The sequence below is a fragment of the Oryctolagus cuniculus genome, chromosome 16 (assembly GCF_051225735.1).
Source record: "Oryctolagus cuniculus isolate XC-2025 breed Fujian yellow rabbit chromosome 16, ASM5122573v1, whole genome shotgun sequence".
In the NCBI taxonomy this organism is placed as follows: Eukaryota; Metazoa; Chordata; class Mammalia; order Lagomorpha; family Leporidae; genus Oryctolagus; species Oryctolagus cuniculus.
The window spans coordinates 11,110,493-11,129,860 of record NC_142882.1 but is presented as its reverse complement, the minus strand read 5'-3'; the positions used below and the strand labels follow the sequence as shown (position 1 = coordinate 11,129,860).

At 41.0% G+C, this 19,368-nt stretch overlaps 1 protein-coding gene across 1 annotated transcript in view; it reads right to left on the bottom strand.

Annotated features, from left to right (window-relative positions):
• Window positions 1-2,767: 2,767 nt before the first annotated feature.
• The window catches only part of LOC149121472 (vomeronasal type-2 receptor 116-like), a 61,166-nt gene continuing 44,565 nt past the window's right edge, over window positions 2,768-19,368 (bottom strand). Inside the window, exons 2-5 of the mRNA XM_089315523.1 lie at window positions 11,528-12,334; window positions 6,864-7,091; window positions 6,434-6,557; window positions 2,768-3,672 (exon numbers count right to left, since the gene is read on the bottom strand). Coding sequence (XP_089171649.1) covers window positions 2,768-3,672; window positions 6,434-6,557; window positions 6,864-7,091; window positions 11,528-12,334 — 2,064 coding nt within the window. The remainder of the gene's footprint in view (window positions 3,673-6,433; window positions 6,558-6,863; window positions 7,092-11,527; window positions 12,335-19,368) is intronic.

Here is a 19,368-nt window from a genome sequence, read left to right as displayed (position 1 = left end):
TTTTTTTTTTCTGACAGGCAGAGTTAGACAGCGAGAGAGAGAGGCAGAGAGAAAGGTCTTCCTTTTTCTGTTGGTTCACCCCTCAAGTGGCCGCTGTGGCCAGCATGTTGCAGCTGGTGTACTGCGCTGATCCGAAGCTGAATCCAGGAGCCAGGTACTTCCTCCTGGTCTCCCATGCAGGTTCAGGGCCCAAGGACTTGGGCCATCCTCCACTGCACTCCCGGGCCACAGCAGAGAGCTGTACTGGAAGAGGAGCAACTGGGACAGAGTCAGGCACCCCAACTGGGATTAGAACCCGGGGTGCTGGTGCCACAGGCAGAGGATTAGCCTAGTGAGCTATGGCGCAGGCCAAAAGAGGCATTTTTCAAAAGAGAAAATCCAAATGACCAAGAGACACATGAAAAACATGCTTAGGATCTCTAGCAGTAGGAGAAATGCAAATCAAAACCACAAGGAGTATTCATCTCACCCCAATTAGGATGGCTTTCATACAGAAATCAACAAACAAGAAATGCTGGTGAGGATGTGGGGAAAAACATACCCTAATGCACTGTTGGTGGGAATGTAAGCTGATAAAGCTGCTATGGAAGTTTATACCTGTAACAAGGTGTAAGAAAATGAATGTCCTGCTGTGGGCTGTTGGATAAAATAAATATGGTAGACAGAAAGACAAATACCACAGATTTGCCCTTAAATGTGGTAGCTAACATTTTTAAAATAGTCACAAGATGAAAATTTAAAATAGCAATTTGATATCTGATAACTTTGGACAGCCCTTGTGTCAATTGTTGAGGAACAGTTTGTTTTTTTCATACTATTTGTTGAACTCTTACTTAATATAGAATTAATCTTAGGTGCATAAAGTTAATTGAAAATAAATCTTAGTGTAAAATAAGAATGGGAAAAGGAGAGGAAGGAGGAAGAAGAGTAGAAGTGTAGGTGCAAGGACAGGTAGCGTGGGAAAAATCACAACGTTCCTAAAGTTGTTTTTATGAAATGTGTCAAGTTTAGATACCTTAGATAAAAGGGTTCTGGGGAAATCTAAGAAAAATTCATTTTGGTTGTGAAGAAAAATAAAGGAAATAAATATGTCTGTTTATACCATTTTGGCTACAAATATAGTATTTTGCCTTACTTTGTTTTAAAACTTTGTTTAAAAATTATTAATAACTAAACACTACTACACTATGAATGTTCTATGGCTATTTTAAAATTTGCTGTATGTGAGGGAAGTTGAACATTTTTCATTGGATTATTGTTTATAGCCCCTGCCTATATTCCTGCAGAACTATGGTCTTCTTGCTTGGTACTTGTTGAACGCTTTATTTAGTGGAGCTTTAAGCTTTTGAGTCAAATGCAAACTAAAACTATGCTATCTCAAAAATAACAAATAAAATATTAGGTTGAGCAGAAAAATGAAACAATAAAATTGCAAAAAAGAATGGTAAAAATCTGTGAGATGGAAAATTATACAGTTTGAAAAAGGAATAAATGATGATGGTGCAATGTGTATGGGTTTGAACCAAGACTCCTAAGCCACATATTGACTGTTGCCACTTGTCAGAATTATTCATAAAATGTAAATTCATAAAAACATATGGAGATGATTGGTTGCATGATATGAGTTTGAAAGTGACTTCTTATTACATAAAGAAATTTTTATAGGGTGATGAAAACCCTTCAATCCACTTAGAGAAGACTACTGCCTGAATGTGTGAACATACTGTGCATAATCTGCATGTTCAATATGAATATGCATGCACTTAAATGCTTTTGACTTGTCCAGTTTAAAATTGGTTCATCTTAGCTATGAGAATTTCACATTAATCCAAACAGCATTGTGTCCCATGTGCAATTGGAAAAAGAAAACTTAAAGCAAAGACAAAAATAAAAACCACTATATTGACGGAAGAACATACAGTTACTGATTCAGTGCCATGTGTAAGTGGATATTCCATATATGTGTAATAAAAGCACCACTTCAAAATAGTTCAACAATGAGTATTTATTAAGATATTTTTGGACAACACAGTATCTCAACAGAGGAACACTGCATGACCAATCACCTCCTGTATCTGGGAAAGAAATCTCACTTAAATCACAATGTCAACAAAGAAATGACAAGCACTCAGTAGCCAGGGCAAACAGAATGCAAGGTATGTTTAATTAGATGTCCTCACATATATGAGCACTTACATTGTCTATACACTGATAAATAAATAGAAATTAATTCATCTCAACTATTTCAGTGATAGCCTTTTAATATAAAATAGCATTGTTGTTGTAGCCTTGATGGGCATTTACACCATAATTTATTTTTACTCGATATAAAAATTTTCTCTAAACTCCCATTACTCTGAGATGGAGAGAAACAGAAGATTAGTGACAGAGACAGAGAGACCTCCCATTCAATGCCTCACATCTCTACACCCCCATGCCTGTGCCTGGGATGAGGCTACAACCAACAACAGTCAGTCAGACCCTAGATTTTCACATGGTTGGACAGGACCAAGTTACGTGAAGATTCACCACTGCCTTCCAGGGTCCCCAGGAATCAGAAGTCCAGGTCAGGAGCCAAAGCCAGAGCCAGAAATCGATGCCTTGCACTCAGAATGCTAGGCTGTATGTCCAATACATAAGTAGTTTTTAAAGGAAAAAAATCAATTTTAGTTCCTTCATTATTTCTGGATTGCTACTTCAGTCTGGATTCATGGTTCTAAACTCTGAATATGTGATAGCAAAACAAGTGGAAAAATTTGAGAATCCTTTAGAACTTGCCTTTATCCTTTAAGCCTTTCAAAGAGTTCATCTCAGGTCTTATGAGAATAACGTAGCACTTGGGGACAAAGATGCAGCCCAGGAGCCCCGCACTGGAGGCCAAGATGGAGAAGACTTCCACAGCTACCATGACCTTCCCCTTGGTGCTGTGGTAGACAGGAAGGAAGGTCACCCAGACACTGCAGAACACCAGAATGCTGAACATCAGGAACTTGGCTTCATTGAAGGTGTCAGGCAGATTCCTGGCTAGGAAAGCCACAGTGAAGCTGGCCAGGGCCAAGGAACCCAGGTAGCCAAGGACACAGTAGAAGGCAGTGACCGAGCCCTTATTGCACACCAGGATGATGTGGCCAGGCTCAGAGTGTGTATCTAACTCAATGAAGGGAGGAGAAGTTCCCAACCAGATGCTACAGAGAATCAGTTGGAGGAGGAAGCAGATGGGAATGACAGAGTTAGAAACTCCTGATATCAACAATCGCCTGACAGGTCTGCCAGGTTTTGTAACCTTGAAGGCCAGAATCACAGTGATGGTCTTGGCCAGCCCAGTAGAAACAGCCACTGTGGACACAAGGCCAAATGCTATTTGCCGGAGGAGGCAGGTGGCTGTGTTGGGACGGCCAAGGAAGAGTAAGGAGCAGAGGAAGCAAAGGAGGAGGGTGATGAGCAGGATGTAGCTGAGGGGCCTGTTATTGGCCTTGATGATGGGAGTGTCTTGGTGCTTCACAAAGACCCAGAGGACGGCAGCTGTGAGGACAGAGAAGCACAGAGCCATGCAGGCCAGAGCCATCCCCAGAGATTCCTCAAAGGCCAAGAATGTCATCAATTTAGGGAGGCAGCGACTTCTATCCTGGTTTGGGTATTCATGATCTTCACATGGGATGCACTGCTTTGCATCTGAGGAAGGAGAAATACTGAAGGTTTACTTTGTAGAAATTCTGAATTTCTTTCTGTTGTGGAAAATGGTCAACTGCAATGCTGCTGGGAGCTTGTGATATATAGCAGGGTACATCTGATCAAGTTTCTGCATTGCTGTCCAGGGAGGATGCCCATCTGCAGATTGGAACGAACTCATTCAAACAACACCTTCAGCATATGGGGGCTAGGTTGACTTATCCTGTGACACATTCCTGTTCCCATGGTCATGGATGCTTCCCAGCCTTTCTCTGTTCTATCCCCTAAGTCAGCCTCATGTCACATCCTGTATCTCTGTAGCTCCGACACAGAAATAAACAACCCCAAACTCCTAAGATAACCTTACAGCGATCAATACTACAGTTATTAGCTTGATATCTGGCAGAATAATCTTTCCTCATTTTATATTTTCATTTCCTTGGGAATCCTTTTGTCAATTTTTAATGGAATCTTAAGGTGCATTTTATTGAATAAGCAACATTTGGATTTGAATAGAGGTGTTTTTAAAATAAAGAAATTTGGATGTAATTGATATTTTACCCAGTTATTGATGGAGAAATTAGATATTTTTCAAGTTAGTATATAATATAAATTTCAAAATGAATTAATACATTGCATTCTCAGGGTCATAGCAAGTGCATGATAATTAGTATAACACAATTCTCATCAATTCTCATGTTAATGTGATATTAATAGAAGCAGAAGAGATTCCATTCCATTCACTGGTACAATTTTAAGATGATTTATTCCTCCATTCCACCTCCCTTCCTTTCTTTTTTCTCTTTTCCCTTCGTCTTTCCTTCCTTTTTCTTCCTTCCTTCATTCCTTCCTCTTTTAATTTTTGAAATAGCATATTTTTAATTTACATTATAGTCAAAGTCTTAAAACTCCACTGAATCAAGAGTTCAAAAAGTAAAAAGTAATAAGATTATAGATCAGTGGGAATTGTAGGAAATGGATATAAACAATACCCAAATAAAAGTGCCTGTTTCACTTATACATGCTAAATGTAAAGAAATCACAGATCATTTATAGCAGTATATCATTCTGAAACTCTGAGAAATTTTTTATTTTGTATTGGAACTTTTCACTCATTCTATGAAATCATAACTTGTTACTCCATTGTTCTTGTAGAAGGTGGGGAACAAATTCAACTCTGGACACCACATTTTCTCTATTTATTGAAATAACATTTTCTTGCCAATGCAGCAAGAAATAAGTCATAGAGACAAGTCAATGAATGGGCATATCTCTGTTTCAGTTAAATACAGAAGATGGTATTGGGGTCTAGCTACACTTGTTGTGAGGGTTTGATTTAGCTTTTTAGATGACACTTCTTCAACCATACAAGATCCTAATGTAAATTAGAGTCAATCTTCCTGGCATTCTTATCTTGAAGCACCAATTTCTCTTCTTGGGGACACCAGGTGCTCTGGCTTCAATCTTAGATACTTTCTACAGTGTTTGTACATACAAGAAAGTGTTGTTGTACAACATGCTTCCAGCATATGTTTTTAAATTCTTTTTATTTGTTATTGAATTTTTGCAAAACCTTTGTGCACAGGGTATCTCTTTGTTCTGTTATCTTCTTCATGGCCAAAACTATTTATTTCCTCTAGGAAATGATTAAAGCCAAATGGTTGCTAATGCTAACACAATAGGAATTGAGAAGCCTTTTTGGAGGAAATCAAATCATTACAAGGTCTATTTCCCATATTTTTTAAAAAAATAGAAGTATTTCTCAGTGAGATATAGCACATTTTTTACATTCTTGGTATTTTTTTTTGCAGGCAGAGTGGACAGTGAGAGAGAGAGTGAGAGACAGAGAGAAAGGTCTTCCTTTTGCCATTGGTTCACCCTCCAATGGCCGCCACGGCTGGCGCGCTGTGGCCAGTGCACCATGCTGATCCGATGGCAGGAGCCAGGTGCTTCTCCTGGTCTCCCATGGGGTGCAGGGCCCAAGCACTTGGGCCATCATCAACTGCACTCCCAGGCCATAGCAGAGAGCTGGCCTGGAAGAGGGGCAACCGGGACAGAATCTGGCGCCCCGACCTGGACTAGAACCCGGTGTGCCGGTGCCGCTAGGTAGAGGATTAGCCTATTGAGCCACGGCGCTGGCCTGGTACATGTATTTTGATAGGTAATTATTTTTATGTTTGTCTTGTTCAAAAGTTTTTATGAGCATACCAAACTGTATATTTTAGTAGGATGTGATATTCATACTTCACCTTGACTCTTTCCTGTAATAAATTCTATAAATCTAAATGTACCTGTGGTACTAGACATCCTTAATTCCATGGAAAATATTAAAGACAGTGCAGGGAGGAATACAGTATTTCCATGATGACATACAAGCACTAGCTCTGTGCTTATCATGTGTTTGTAAGATGAATTGGTTTCAAGATTTACAGGCACCAATAGAAAGCCTTGATGATTACACATCCTACATTTCTCAGTTGGAAATATAGCAAGTTCCACCTGCAAATCTCAGATGATGACTTATCTAACATGGTGTGATATCTTTTAGAATCAGTGCTACAGTTGATGTTACTAGAATGAGCATCACCAGAGCAGAACTTAAACATAAAGTATCTTTAGTGATCATAAATGGATATATTGAATGAATGAGTAAATGTGTGCATAGAGAACAATGATGCACTAGGAACTAACTGCAAATCTCTTTGGTTTCTCTTTTGTGGAGAAATAACTAGAACAGTAAAGATATGGATTGGAAATTTTCTACCTGTCTGATTGGCAATTTCTTTCTCTGGACACAAAACACAAGTATAGCAGCAGATAGGTCTTCCTTCCTGTGACATTTTCCTGAATCCAGGACCACAGCTCTGGCTACACACAGATTGAGGGGTCTGAAGAAAAAAGAGAAGCACTGGTCATGGTTTGGTATGTTATCAGCCACCGTGAAGGGTGTCAGTAGATCCCTCCTCACTACATAACCCCTTGGCCTTCAATTGAAGGTCACGACTATATCCCCTCCTCCTGTACCTGTGACTAATACCTAGACATCCATTTCAGCATTCCTACGATTGCCATTTCTGTTTCCCCAACCTATTTCCCATGTATTACAAAAGAACATGATCACTTCACACTTAACCTCTTCACAAGATTATTGGAAGATCTCTCTGTGGGTATCTCGTATCAAAAGGGTATCATACCACTTTGAATGTGACAGGCCATTCTATCATCTCTTCATTGAAAAGTAAGCTTTGTTCATGTGGACTCTTGGAGGAAAACTCTCCAATTTTAGTAAGCAAACGAAGACCACTAGGAAAATTCACAATGCTCTGGATATCATAATGCGCCATGTGGTTTCTTGTTTCATGGAAGGATACTTTATCTCCAGCACTGTTTGTAAATTGGATTTTCCTCAGAAATTGATGGAGCTGGAGGACAGGCATAATTGGAAATAGACAGCACATCCAAATTAGTTGTGGGAAGTCAGATGCTCTAAACAAGCCCTCTTTGTTGTCTTTTGCATTCAGCTTTTCCATTTGGTAGAACATTAATTTTCTTTGGATGCTTAAACATCTCCCGGGTTAAGGTATTCCTCTGCTCCCTCAACAAAACATCAAAGAGTGATTGTCCCCAATCAGAAAACTATAGTTAGTGGTCCAGAGTTTTACTGGAGCACAGACCCTATTGAAGATTTGGCCATGAATGATTGGTTGGGGCTTTATGGAAGCTAACTCTACTGTTACCAGTTGGGCAGCACATGGATGGCTACTGAAATAACTTGATAGCTGTTTTGAATATTACAGGTGTGTATCTACATAAGTTCTTCATAAGGTTCAAAATATAGTTGATGATTAGTGTATTTTGGTTGGGGAAAAATTAGAGATTAATGCATGATTGTTTCATAAGATATATATTCCATCAAGAGACTCAAGGCCACTGTAATACCTCAGAAGTCCATATCTATAAGATATGTATATTATGTGTAACAGCAATATACATTATACCTTTTAAGGTGTACTTATACCTTAACACAGGTTGAACATGACACAACATGGTGTTCTTTCTCTCTTTGGCTTTGGGTCACTTATTGTGATGACTGTGACTATCTTTGACATATCAGATAGTATGGTATGACCAAAGACAAAATTTCAAATCTATGAAAGCTTATTATGCTTTTATAGTATGTGTTAACCTTGAACCTTCTAGATCACAACACATCTGTACTGGGATACAACTAAGTTGTTATTTTTAAACAACTATCACCTAATTGTGTTTTTAATTTTTAAATTTTTATTTAATGAATGCATTTTTTTGACAGGCAGAGTTAGTGAGAGAGAGAGACAGAGAGAAAGTCTTCCTATCTGTTAGTTCACCCCCCCAATTGACCACTATGGCCAGCATGCTGTGCCCCTCCAAAGCCAGGACACCCAGGTGCTTCCTCCTGGTCTCCTATGTGGGTGCAGGGCCCAAGCACTTGGGCCATCCTCCACTGCCTTCCCAGGCCACAGCAGAGAGCTGGACAGGAAGAGGAGCACCTGGGGCAGATCCGGTGCCCCAACTGGGACTAGAACCCAGAGTGCCGGTGCCGCAGGCGGAGGATTAGCCTAGTGAGCCACAGCACCGGCTAATGAGTACATTTTTACATAGATACAACTTTATGAATATAGTGGTTCTTTCCCCTATAGCCCCCCCACCCCAGGTACCATCCCACCTCCCTTTCCCTCTCCTCTCTCCTTCATTATGGTTCATTTTTAGTATGACTTTATAAACAGAGGACCAACACCATGCTAAGCATAGACTTCAACAATTTGCGCCCAGGCACACACACAACATATAGAGTACAGTTTAGGGAGAGAATTTGCAGTCAATTCTCATATTAACATTCATTAGGGACAGAGATCCTACATGGGGAGCAAGTCACAGTGACTACTGTTGTTCCTTTAATAATTAACACTCTTTTTATGACATCAGCGATCATCTGAGGCTCTTGCCATGGGTTCCCAAGGCTATGGAAGACTTTTTTTTGACCATAGATTCCATCGGTATTTGGACATGGCCATAAGCAAAGTGGATGTTCTCTCCTCCCTTCAGAGAAGAGTGTCTCCTTTGATGACTCTGTCCTCTGAGGTCTCACAGAGATCCTCTGTGTAGGATATTTTTTTGTCACAATGTCTTGGCTTTCCATGCCTGAAAAGATCTCGCAGCCCTTTTAGCCCAACAAGGAAGGCTTAAGGGTTGATTCTGAGGTTAGAGTGTTATTTATAGCAAATGTTATTCTAGGAGTCTGCTGTGTGGACTACTTCCCATGTTGGTCTTTCCTTCCTTTTTTAATTATATTATTTTCCCAGGTACTTGATGTTACTTTTATCATTATATCATCCTTTTTTTTTTTGACAGGCAGAGTGGACAGTGTGAGAGAGAGACAGAGAGAGAAAGGTCTTCCTTTTGCCGTTGGTTCACCCTCCAATGGCCGCCGCTGCAGCCGGAGCACCGCACTGATCCGATGGCAGGAGCCAGGATCCAGGTGCTTTTCCTGGTCTCCCATGGGGTGCAGGGCCCAAGCACCTGGACCATCCTCCACTGCACTCCCTGGCCATAGCAAAGAGCTGGCCTGGAAGAGGGGCAACCGGGACAGAATCCGGCGCCCCAACCGGGACTAGAACCCGGTGTGCCGGCGCCGCAAGGTGGAGGATTAGCCTATTGAGCCACGGCGCCGGCTATATCATCCTTTTTAAACTTAGACTGATCTTTCTGTTGCCTTTAACATTTAATATGACCATTTTAACAGTGAAGATGGCATTTGTACCACCAATTCTTATGGTTTTGGAGCACCATGACTAGTTCTTAGGCTGTACCATTAGAGCTCAGTCTTTATAACTATATGCAGAACTAGACTGTTTTACAGTTGTAGACTACCTCCTCCATCTCTTATTCCCCCTCTTATTTTTATCTGGGATCTTTTCCCAATTGCCTTAAAATAAATAGAACTCTGTGTTACCTAGAGGGTTCAGTATGAAGAAGAGAAATGGGAGAGAGAGAGAAAACAGAGAAAAAAACCCAACAGAACAAAATAAAGAGGATATACACGGTAAAAAGTAACAATGTACTTTTAGAATCAATGTCTTCAAGAGTCCATGACCTAGGCCAGTGCCGTGGTTCACTAGGCTAATCCTCCGCCTTGCGGCGCCGACACACCAGGTTCTAGTCCCGGTTGGGGCACCAGATTCTGTCCCGGTTGCCCCTCTTCAAGGCCAGCTCTCTGCTATGGCCAGGGAGTGCAGTGGGGGATGGCCCAAGTGCTTGGGCCCTGCACCCCATGGGAGACCAGGAGAAGCACCTGGCTCCTGCCATCAGATCAGCGTGGTGCGCCGGCTGCAGTGCACTGGCCATGGCAGCCATTGGAGGGTGAACCAACGGCAAAGGAAGACCTTTCTCTCTGTCTCTCTCTCTCTCACTGTCCACTCTGCCTGTCAAAAAAAAAAAAAAAAGACTCAAAGATTCCATGACCTGATTGTCAAGGGAAAGTTTACCACTTAATTCTTAAATAATGTAGAGGACAAAATTTACAAATAATTCATTAATTATATCTATGGAAGCCTTCTTGAAAAATTAATTTCCTTTCACAAGGTTTGACTCTAATACTGTAGTTTATAAAACATACTTCTAATGCATAAAATACAATTTGATTATGAAGTAAATGTTCTGATGCTAATTTTTACAAATATTTTACTTTTTCTACACATCACCCTTATTTACTATATTCTACAAATTTATGAGCGTATTTGTCCTTGCACATGCAAACAGAATTTCCTAAATACATTCTCTATGTAGGGAATGGATTCATGTAAGCCAGGGTTAAACCCAGAAATATTCAGCTGACTGAGCAGGCAAATCCTGTGCTCATGTGCATCCTCAGTAGTCTCATATGTAAGAAATGGGACTACAGTCCATGCTCCCTGATTGCTGCACAGTTTGTAAGGACAGTTGGTCTAACATGCTTCATTTCCCATCCATTTCCTATCTTGTTTAGGATATTATGTGAAATCCATTTCTGTTCTCACAAAAAGTATCTTATCTCATCCAGGGCTTAGGCAACAGGTTATGCATGATTATAAATCAAATTAAACTGCTGTCAGATTTGAACAATATTTGCAACAAAATACATGGAACTGAAGATCACTATGCTGAGCGAAGTACTCCAGGCCCAGAAAGGCAAATACCATATGTTTTTCTGATTTGTGGAAGTTAATATACAGAGTATAAACATTGTGACGGTATCCTAGCATTTGGTATGTTGTTTCACTGAAGCATACGGTGTATAGGACATATACCCTTATCTTCCTGTACTAGCAACATTGTCATCAATCACTCTCCTTGTGATATTAATATCCCTATTCCAAGAAAAAACTGTAGATATGGATATATATAAAATATGTACCTTTGATGTACATGTGGCAGGATGTCAAAATTGTTAAATTTTACAAATGAAAAATTTATAGAAATGAAAAATAATTTGTCAATATGTCTTTTTTTGGCTTTGTATAAATTCCAAGGAATATTATGGCATGACAAGTTTTTATCTGTTAAATTTTCTCATGTGTTGCAGCATTTCAGCCTATGTTACAAACTTTTCTGATACCATTTCTGTTCAGAAAGTAACCATTCAAAATCCATAGAGATTGAAATTTCCAGCCAAAGCCAACAATCACAGATATACCAATAACTAATGGAAAGAACCCAACTTCTGATGTACCTAATCTCTCTGACCTTGAGAAGATAGCAGGGTCATGATGCTGTATCTCAATACAACATCTCTAGATTCCGTCAGGTGGCAACTTTCTATTCTGTTTTAGGGGAGGTTTACCTGCCAGGGAAGAATCATAGGCTGTATTGCTTCTCCTGGAGATCCCATTTCTACTTTCTCCAAAATCATTTTATGGAGGACGTGGGCCACTGTGTAGACAGCATTGTAAACTAAATAGCTGGAGTCAGATATGGTCAGCAAGTCAATATGTCCTGGAAGAAACTCTAAGGAGGTATTTGGTGGGCAGCTTCCAATATGTCCACAAAATGATCCTTCAAGTGAGCAGTGCAGATGGAAAAGCCATAATTTACTGAAATAAAAGTCTTCTGGGTAGTGGGAAGGGTTTGCTGTCTTGACAAAATGTTTGAGGCCTGGGATTTCTTCCTTGTGGGGTGAAAATGAGAAGCCTCCATGCAAAAAATGCAGCATGTGGTTTGTCTCAGACATAACAAGATCCCACTTTGATGTCATGATCCACACTTTCCCAACAGTTACAAAGGACTGCACTGAAATGTCCACACTGATGAGACCACTTACATCACCATAGAGTATATGCACATTTGCAGATGAAACTCTGATGCTACTCATGAAAGTGAGATCACTATACCCACACAACTTCTTTGTGACAGGGAGCTTAACTGTAAAGGCCACACAGATACCTTTCTTGAGCATTGCTGCTTCAAAGTACTGAAGGAACTGCTCTCCTTTCATGTCATCAGACACAAAGAGCACCACCCAAGTCCAGCCAAAATGCAGCAACAAGTAGATCATTCCATGGCCCAAAGAGCTGTCACTGGTTGCCATCTGATAGAGTGAGGGAAACTGATCTTTATCATTTAGCATGGGATCAAAAGGGCCATAGGTGAGCTGAAAGCAAAGCAAAACATAATCAAACTTTTGTAGGATTTGTGTTATCTCTCTTGGAAGTGAGTGAAAAGAATTTCTCCCCAAGGTCAACTTTAAGTAGGTTACTATTGTGTGAAAAGAAAGAGTGCAGTAGAGATGAAAAATCTTGCTACTCTGGCCACAGAAAAGACCATGCTTCGCATGCCCATTGCTTTAGGTGAATAAATGTGACTCCTCCTTCATAGCTTTAAAGAAAATCTGTCAGTATCTGTATGCTCTTCATGTCCTGCAGTGGGGTCTGAGGAAGAAGGAACTTTGGATGCTGCTTCACCCATCCTTGCCCAGGGTGACTGGTGGAGTAGAGCCACCTCCTCCAGCAGCCACCATTGTAGATAACTCTGAGACAGAAATCTCTACTGTGTTGATCTCTTGGTATTTGGAGTGCATTGATTACCACAGGAAACCTGCATTGTCTCCAAGAATATAATCACCAACCTTTTTTCATTTGGGACAAAATATTTTTTCAAATCCAGAATCCTCTGCTCACCATATGGCCTATGTTTGACAGGCACATGTTCTGATTGTTGCTTGTATAGTGGGTCCCTGGGGAAGTATTTTTGAGTTACTGACACAGACCTGGGGAGGCAGTGATAATGACTCAACTCACTGGGTCATGGCATTCATGTGGAATGACTTCCTGGTTCTACACATGTGCAATGGTAGACTAAGCCCAACACCATGTCAGACATTTGGTAAGCAAATCAGCTGAGTTGTTTATACTAGAGCTCCTTGTCTGCCTGGCTACTTCCCTGTCTCCCAAAGATTGGAATAAACCCATGTCCACAGTTCTGATATGCACAGTTGTAGATGGCATGGCCACTGGGAATCCTGAGAAAAATCAACCTGTGTGCTTGTGACTAATTAGCATTGGGAACATGATCGATTGAGCTCCAGTATAACTGGATGTGAGTCTCAACACTCCATGGTGGAGCCAGCATAGTGGCACTGTGTGTTAGCCTACCAATGATGATACCAGCATCCCACTTCTAAGTGCCAGTTCAAGTCCTGGTTAATCTGCTTTTGATCTACTTGCCTGCTGTTGTACTGGAGGAGTCAGCAATGTATAACAAAAGTACTAGGCCCCTTTCTACCATGTGGTATAACAGGAGGGAAATCCTGGCTGCTGGCTGCTGGCTGGCTCAGATCTAGCTGTTGTGGGCATCTGGGGAGTGACCTGTGGTTAAGAGATCCACTCCAATGCCGTGTGTATGTGTATGTGCCTTTCCATCTTTCTCCATTGCTTTGCCTTTTAGATAAACAAATATAGAAGTCTTTTAAAAATATTTTTCACTGTCTGTTACCCTCATTGTTTTCCCAAAGGGAACCCAGATGCATTCCCTATATCCAACTGTCCTAGGTCTCTGGATGCCACCTGAGATGGTGCTGTCCTTGGATGGGGAACATCTGTGTGCTGTGGACATTAAGAAGTGTAGAGGTGAGACTATTAGACAGTCTATGCTTCCAGCAGGTGGGAGATGGTTACACAGGCCCTAGACAGGAATCTTAAGAAGGCTGTCAACAGGCCCTGCTATTTCCCTTTCTCCCTTCTCCTTCCCCTGTTAATAATCTCACATCCTTAGGAAATCCATGGGATCTCTCCTATACCATGGTGTGGCATGTATACTTGGCTGCCCCATTTCCATTTTTCAGAGGTGAGAGAATGGTGTTGGAGGAAATTTAACTATTGCCCTCCAGATTCACAGCTCATTTACCTGTGGGTTTTTGTAGAGCTCCAAAAGCGTTCCAAACTCAACAGACAATGCTGATGTGGTTCCAGCAATGACAGCAATGTGTCTCCCTTGTGTATGGCAGGTGTAGTTAGGGAAAGGCACATTAATCCCAATCAACCAATATACTATGCTCAGTAAGGTGTACTGTTCACTGGCAAAGGCATTGAAGAATTTGAAACCAAGGGTCAGGTTGGGGAGGAGCTGGGAGTCCTTATTGATCTCCTGGATGGCAAAGAAGAAGGCCAGCACATATTGGTAGTTCTTCCACAGCCACCTAAAGAGAGGGGCAGCATCGGGGAGAAGGGTGAGACCATGGAATTCAGAGCAACAACACAGCCACACCCTGAAGCAGCAGTAGTCAGACTCAGGCTTCCACTCAGTTGTGCCTCAGCTTTGGAAAAAGAAGGAGATGCAAATGAGGTTTCAAGGGCTCTAGAAGATTGTAGAATGGCCCTTGGACTCCTCTGAAGCAAACTGTGCCCATGATCACACTCACCTTCATGAACCCTTCAGGAAAGCTTCAGTGCATCCCAACCTAAGGACAACACCTAGGAGCAAGCATTTCTGTTTCCAGTAATTTCTGGAGTAGGCTGAATGCCACCTGACTCATCAGTTGTTTAAAGTTTTAGAACATTCTCCTCCTCAGCCAGGTCCATCTGAGCCATTTGTCCCTGGTCCTCGCTTTAATTTCCTATTCTAATGTTTTGCTTTGCTCAAATCAGATTTAACATTTTGTTTTCCTTGAAATGTAAACATTTTTTCCTGAACTCAGATAATTTAGGATGTTTCCATAGTTTCCATTTTTTCTCTATTGAATTCACATTTTTCATTTCATATTTTACACTTGTATGTTCAATCCTTTTTTCTATATATCTTCTTAAAAACGTGTTACTAATACAAAGAGATATGATTGTATATATTCCAGATACAGTCCTAAGAAGATAACCACACTTCCCTCCTTCAATTCTTCCTCCATCCTTTCTCTTTTTTCTATTCATCTTTGCTACAACATAATTTCAATTTACTCTATAATCACAGCATATATCCTGAGTGAAAATAGTTTCTTAGAATTTAAGAGCTCTCACATTTCATGTGTATGAGAAATTGGATGGTCTATTTTCTCACTATGGGTTTCTTTTTTTCTTCTTCCCTTGGAATTCTTTTGAACTTTTATAACTTATTACATTTCTTCCAGAATTTGAATGCTAAGAATATTCATACCTGTTAATAAGTTGCATGGGACTTAATATATTCATCCAATCATTTCTTTAGTTGCTCTGCACTGAATATTATGTTTCTGTGTTGGGCTTAACTAATAGTTTGTCATTTCTTCATCTCCTCAATATTATAATACATATTCAAACAGTTTCTAATTGGCAGTGCTTTATTTTTTCTGATTGCCAATTATTGGGTCACACAGTGTTGTACATGTTGTTCTTATATGTGGAGTTTGAAATTGAATTTTGTCTTATTGATAAGTCAACATTCTATACACACTTAATCTGAGGAGATTTTCAGATCACATAGAGGAGTTCTTAAAATTGAGGTTGACCTGGCACAGAATTTATGCTAGTGGCATGTGTCCATAGCTTAAATTTATTTGTTTGAATTACAAAATAAATTCATTGAATAAACATTTTCTGTTAATCTTTTGGCCTTAGTAGAATAATTTTTCACTGTGAAGAGCATACTGCGTTCACCTTGGGTTATTTGTAACACTTGCTGTCAGCTGAAAGTTGACTAGCTTAATTCTTTTTTGCTGAAGGCAAAGTTGTCAGTTGTTAATTTCAGGACCTGGCATGTTGAGTTACTATTTTGAGTAAACAGGAATGTCTGACACCAAGGCAGACTTAGATATTGTGATATTTTGGGTGCCAGCACTGTGGCATAGCAGGTAAAGCTGCCACTTGCAATGCCAGCATCCCATAGGGGCACTGGTTCAAGTCCTGGCTGCTCCACTTCTGATCCAGCTCTCTGCTATAGTCTGGGAAAGCAATAGAAGATGGCCTAAATCTTTGGCTCCTGCTCCCATGTGGGAAGGTCAGAAAGAAGCTCCTTGCTCCTGGCTTCAGCTGGGTGCAGCTCCGGCCATTGTGGCCAATTGGGGAGTGAAACAGTGGATGGAAGACCTCTCTCACTGTCTGCCTCTCCTCTCTCTGAGTAACTCTGACTCTCAAATAAAATTAATTTTAAAAACGATATTTTGAGAAATGTATACTAAATGTTGCTGCAAGCCACAACATGAATAAAACAGGAAACATGGTGCACTGCAATTTGTCAGTCACAAAAGACCACAAAGGATATGAATCAATTCACATGAGGGGGCCATAATAGGCTGACCCTCAGAGACACAAGACAGAGGGGTGGTATGCAGTAGGAGAGAAGGAATGAAGGATGTGGAGACACTGAAAAGGAGTTAGGGATTTATGAGCAGGTGATAAACATCTACATGTTTATCAACAATGATTTGGTAACTCTTTTAAAAATCTTGATAAAAGACTTTATCTCGTTATTTAATGATGTACCCCCAGCATCTCAGAGAAATATGCAGTTTATTAAATAAAACTGATCATTAGAGTATTACAGCCACACAAAATTAATGCCAAATCAATGGCCAAATATTGGGTAAACAAATGAGGGATATTCACATAAAATAACTCCTGTCAGGCAAATAACAACATAACTTCCATCAGCTTTAAGGAAGTTCAATCACAGTATTGAAGCTGGAACTTGAAGTCAAACTTCACAAAAAATTAATCATCTGAGCCCATATTAACTAAAGGAGATTGAAGCAAATGCAATTTTAGAGTGTGGCAAGCACATGAGGGCTAAAGGTCTGCACAAATAAGGGTGGCCAGACACTTTTCTACCTGGGGAAGAGAAGGCAGAGAGCAAAGTCTGGCCTCCTGTTTGTGGCATGGGCTGACCTTTCACCCTGAGATCATGAACAAAGTAGCTCCTCACTGTCTCCCACACAGAGTCCCTGAGATGAGAGATTAATTCACCTTTAGAAAATCACATCCTATCTCCCTAAATCTGACAGAGTACAAACAATCAGTAGCTGCCACATAACCAGAAGATTCACATGCATAAAGTATTTACCATAAATGTCCCATTAGGCATTTTCACTAATAATATAGAAATTAAAAATGCACAAAGAAATTTAATGAAACATTGAGAAGGGACAGAACACTGTGAAGGCACCGACTAGGAGAGACTACATGTTTTAACACTGTGCCTCAGAGGTCGCCAGCCCATTAGCAGTTGCCCAAAGTGCATGGCAACCTGCTGAGTTGATAAGCATTAAATTCCAAAAGTGCTGATAAGAACAGACATGCTCCATTTAAACCAACATCTCTCTGCCTCACTCTCTTCTGAACACATGAGCATGTGGTTCTCTGCAGTGAGTCAGAAGCACACTCCACTGTCACCACCAACAAGGGTGCAGAGACAGGATGTCTTGTTTCTAATCCTCTTCAGGCATCCATGTTAACAGTTACTAAAACGCATGCTGCACAGGTGCGTCAAGCCCAGAATTAATGCAGTTTCTGTGTGGTTCCTGGAGAAGAACCTTCAGGATCCAAGTGAATGTCTTGGGGAAGATAAATCCCTTTAATCTTGCTACATTCAGGGACTGAAGCCTGCAGTCTGAAGGGGCTCAGTTAATGATGTGCGGTGGGACAAAGTCTGTTTAAGGTGGCACATCTTAGATACACATGGATTCACTATTGGGTACAATAGTGACAATGCTCTTTTCAGCACTGGCAATCAGAGTGACCCCTTAATTTTAACACTGACCCCAGACTAGGGTCTCAGTGCCTCAGGACACCTGTGCTTACTCCATGCATGCAGGTAGGATTGGAGTCCCCACATTCTGTCTCATTCCAAGATGCTGAGGGCTGTATTTGAGAGATCTAAGCCAATGGAGTGGGCAGGTAATCATTGATGTCACTTCTCTGTCCCTGAAGGACCAAGAAGCAAATAGAAAAATGAACAGCAAGGCATGGAAGGTACAAGAATGGAGTGAACCTGCAACTTCCTTTATTGGCATTTTGGCACTTTCTTCATACCTTCTAGCATTCTCAGAAAGGATTAAACACAGTAGTAGCACACACTCACATTCAATGGTAGCCACACTTAATGCGTACACACAATCTTGAACTTACCAAGACACAACAGTTTTATACTGGGGACCGTGTAAAAAAGACATCTGGACCTTTTTGCTTTCTGGTTCTGGGTAGTAGAGATGGAGAAAACCACCCAGGATCAGGTCTCCATCTTGGTTGATACTTGGCTTAAGGTAATTATTGCATTCCCAGTGAGTCATGCCCTGTGAGGTGTGTATAGTGTGCAGGAGTAGGCACAGAACACTCACAGACAACATCTTGCCAGGGTTTTCACAATTCAGAGATGAAGTCCAAAATGTCAGCTGAGATTAAGGAACAAGGAGCTGGCAGGTGTCGGCAGGCTTAATCCCCTGCAGAGAACTGCTCTCTGTGCAGGGCACTGCTGAATCCCAGTATTGCTGTCTGCCGGTCTAGTGAGTCAGAAAGGGGCACAACTGGAAACTACAGGGAGTCATTTCTAAAGAACTCCATGCAGTGAGACACCGGTGTCCATGTGATCAGCACAGCACTGGCAGCTCAGCCTTTTCTTTGCTTCACTGTGTCCCATACAGAAACTCAAGGGATCACCCTGTCCTGGGCCTCTGCACCTGTTACTCTCCATTCTCAGGGAAAACACGTTGGAAAAACATGTTTTGGACTCTCATTCCTCTCCTCCTTGTATGATTTCATCATGGTCCAACAAGGCACTGGGGACCACCTAATGATTGGACAGTGCACAAAGGGCTAAGAATTACTCCAGTGGACTTCTTGGTGTGTTTGGCAAGTTTAGAAAGAGTTGATGCTAGGATCAACAAAACGTCCAGTTGCATCATTCCACATATGAGTTGGAAAGAAGTCAAGGGCTGATGTCTATCATTGATGACTCTGTGTTCCCTACCCAGTCTCTTCATTGCTGTGTCTAATATCATTCTCAAGTTTGCAAAACTCTGCTGAGAACATTGGCTTCATGATTAAGACTGAGCAGGCATATTCAGAAAAGGGTACCAATTCTCTCACCATGTATAGCCCTCCACACAATTAATCCAGTTACCCACCTCCCTGAGGTTCTCCCCATTTAACAAGCCTTTAGCATTGGTATGGTTTCCATGTGACAAGTGAAAGGAATTCTGTTCTGTATCAAACATGGATTTCTAAGGCT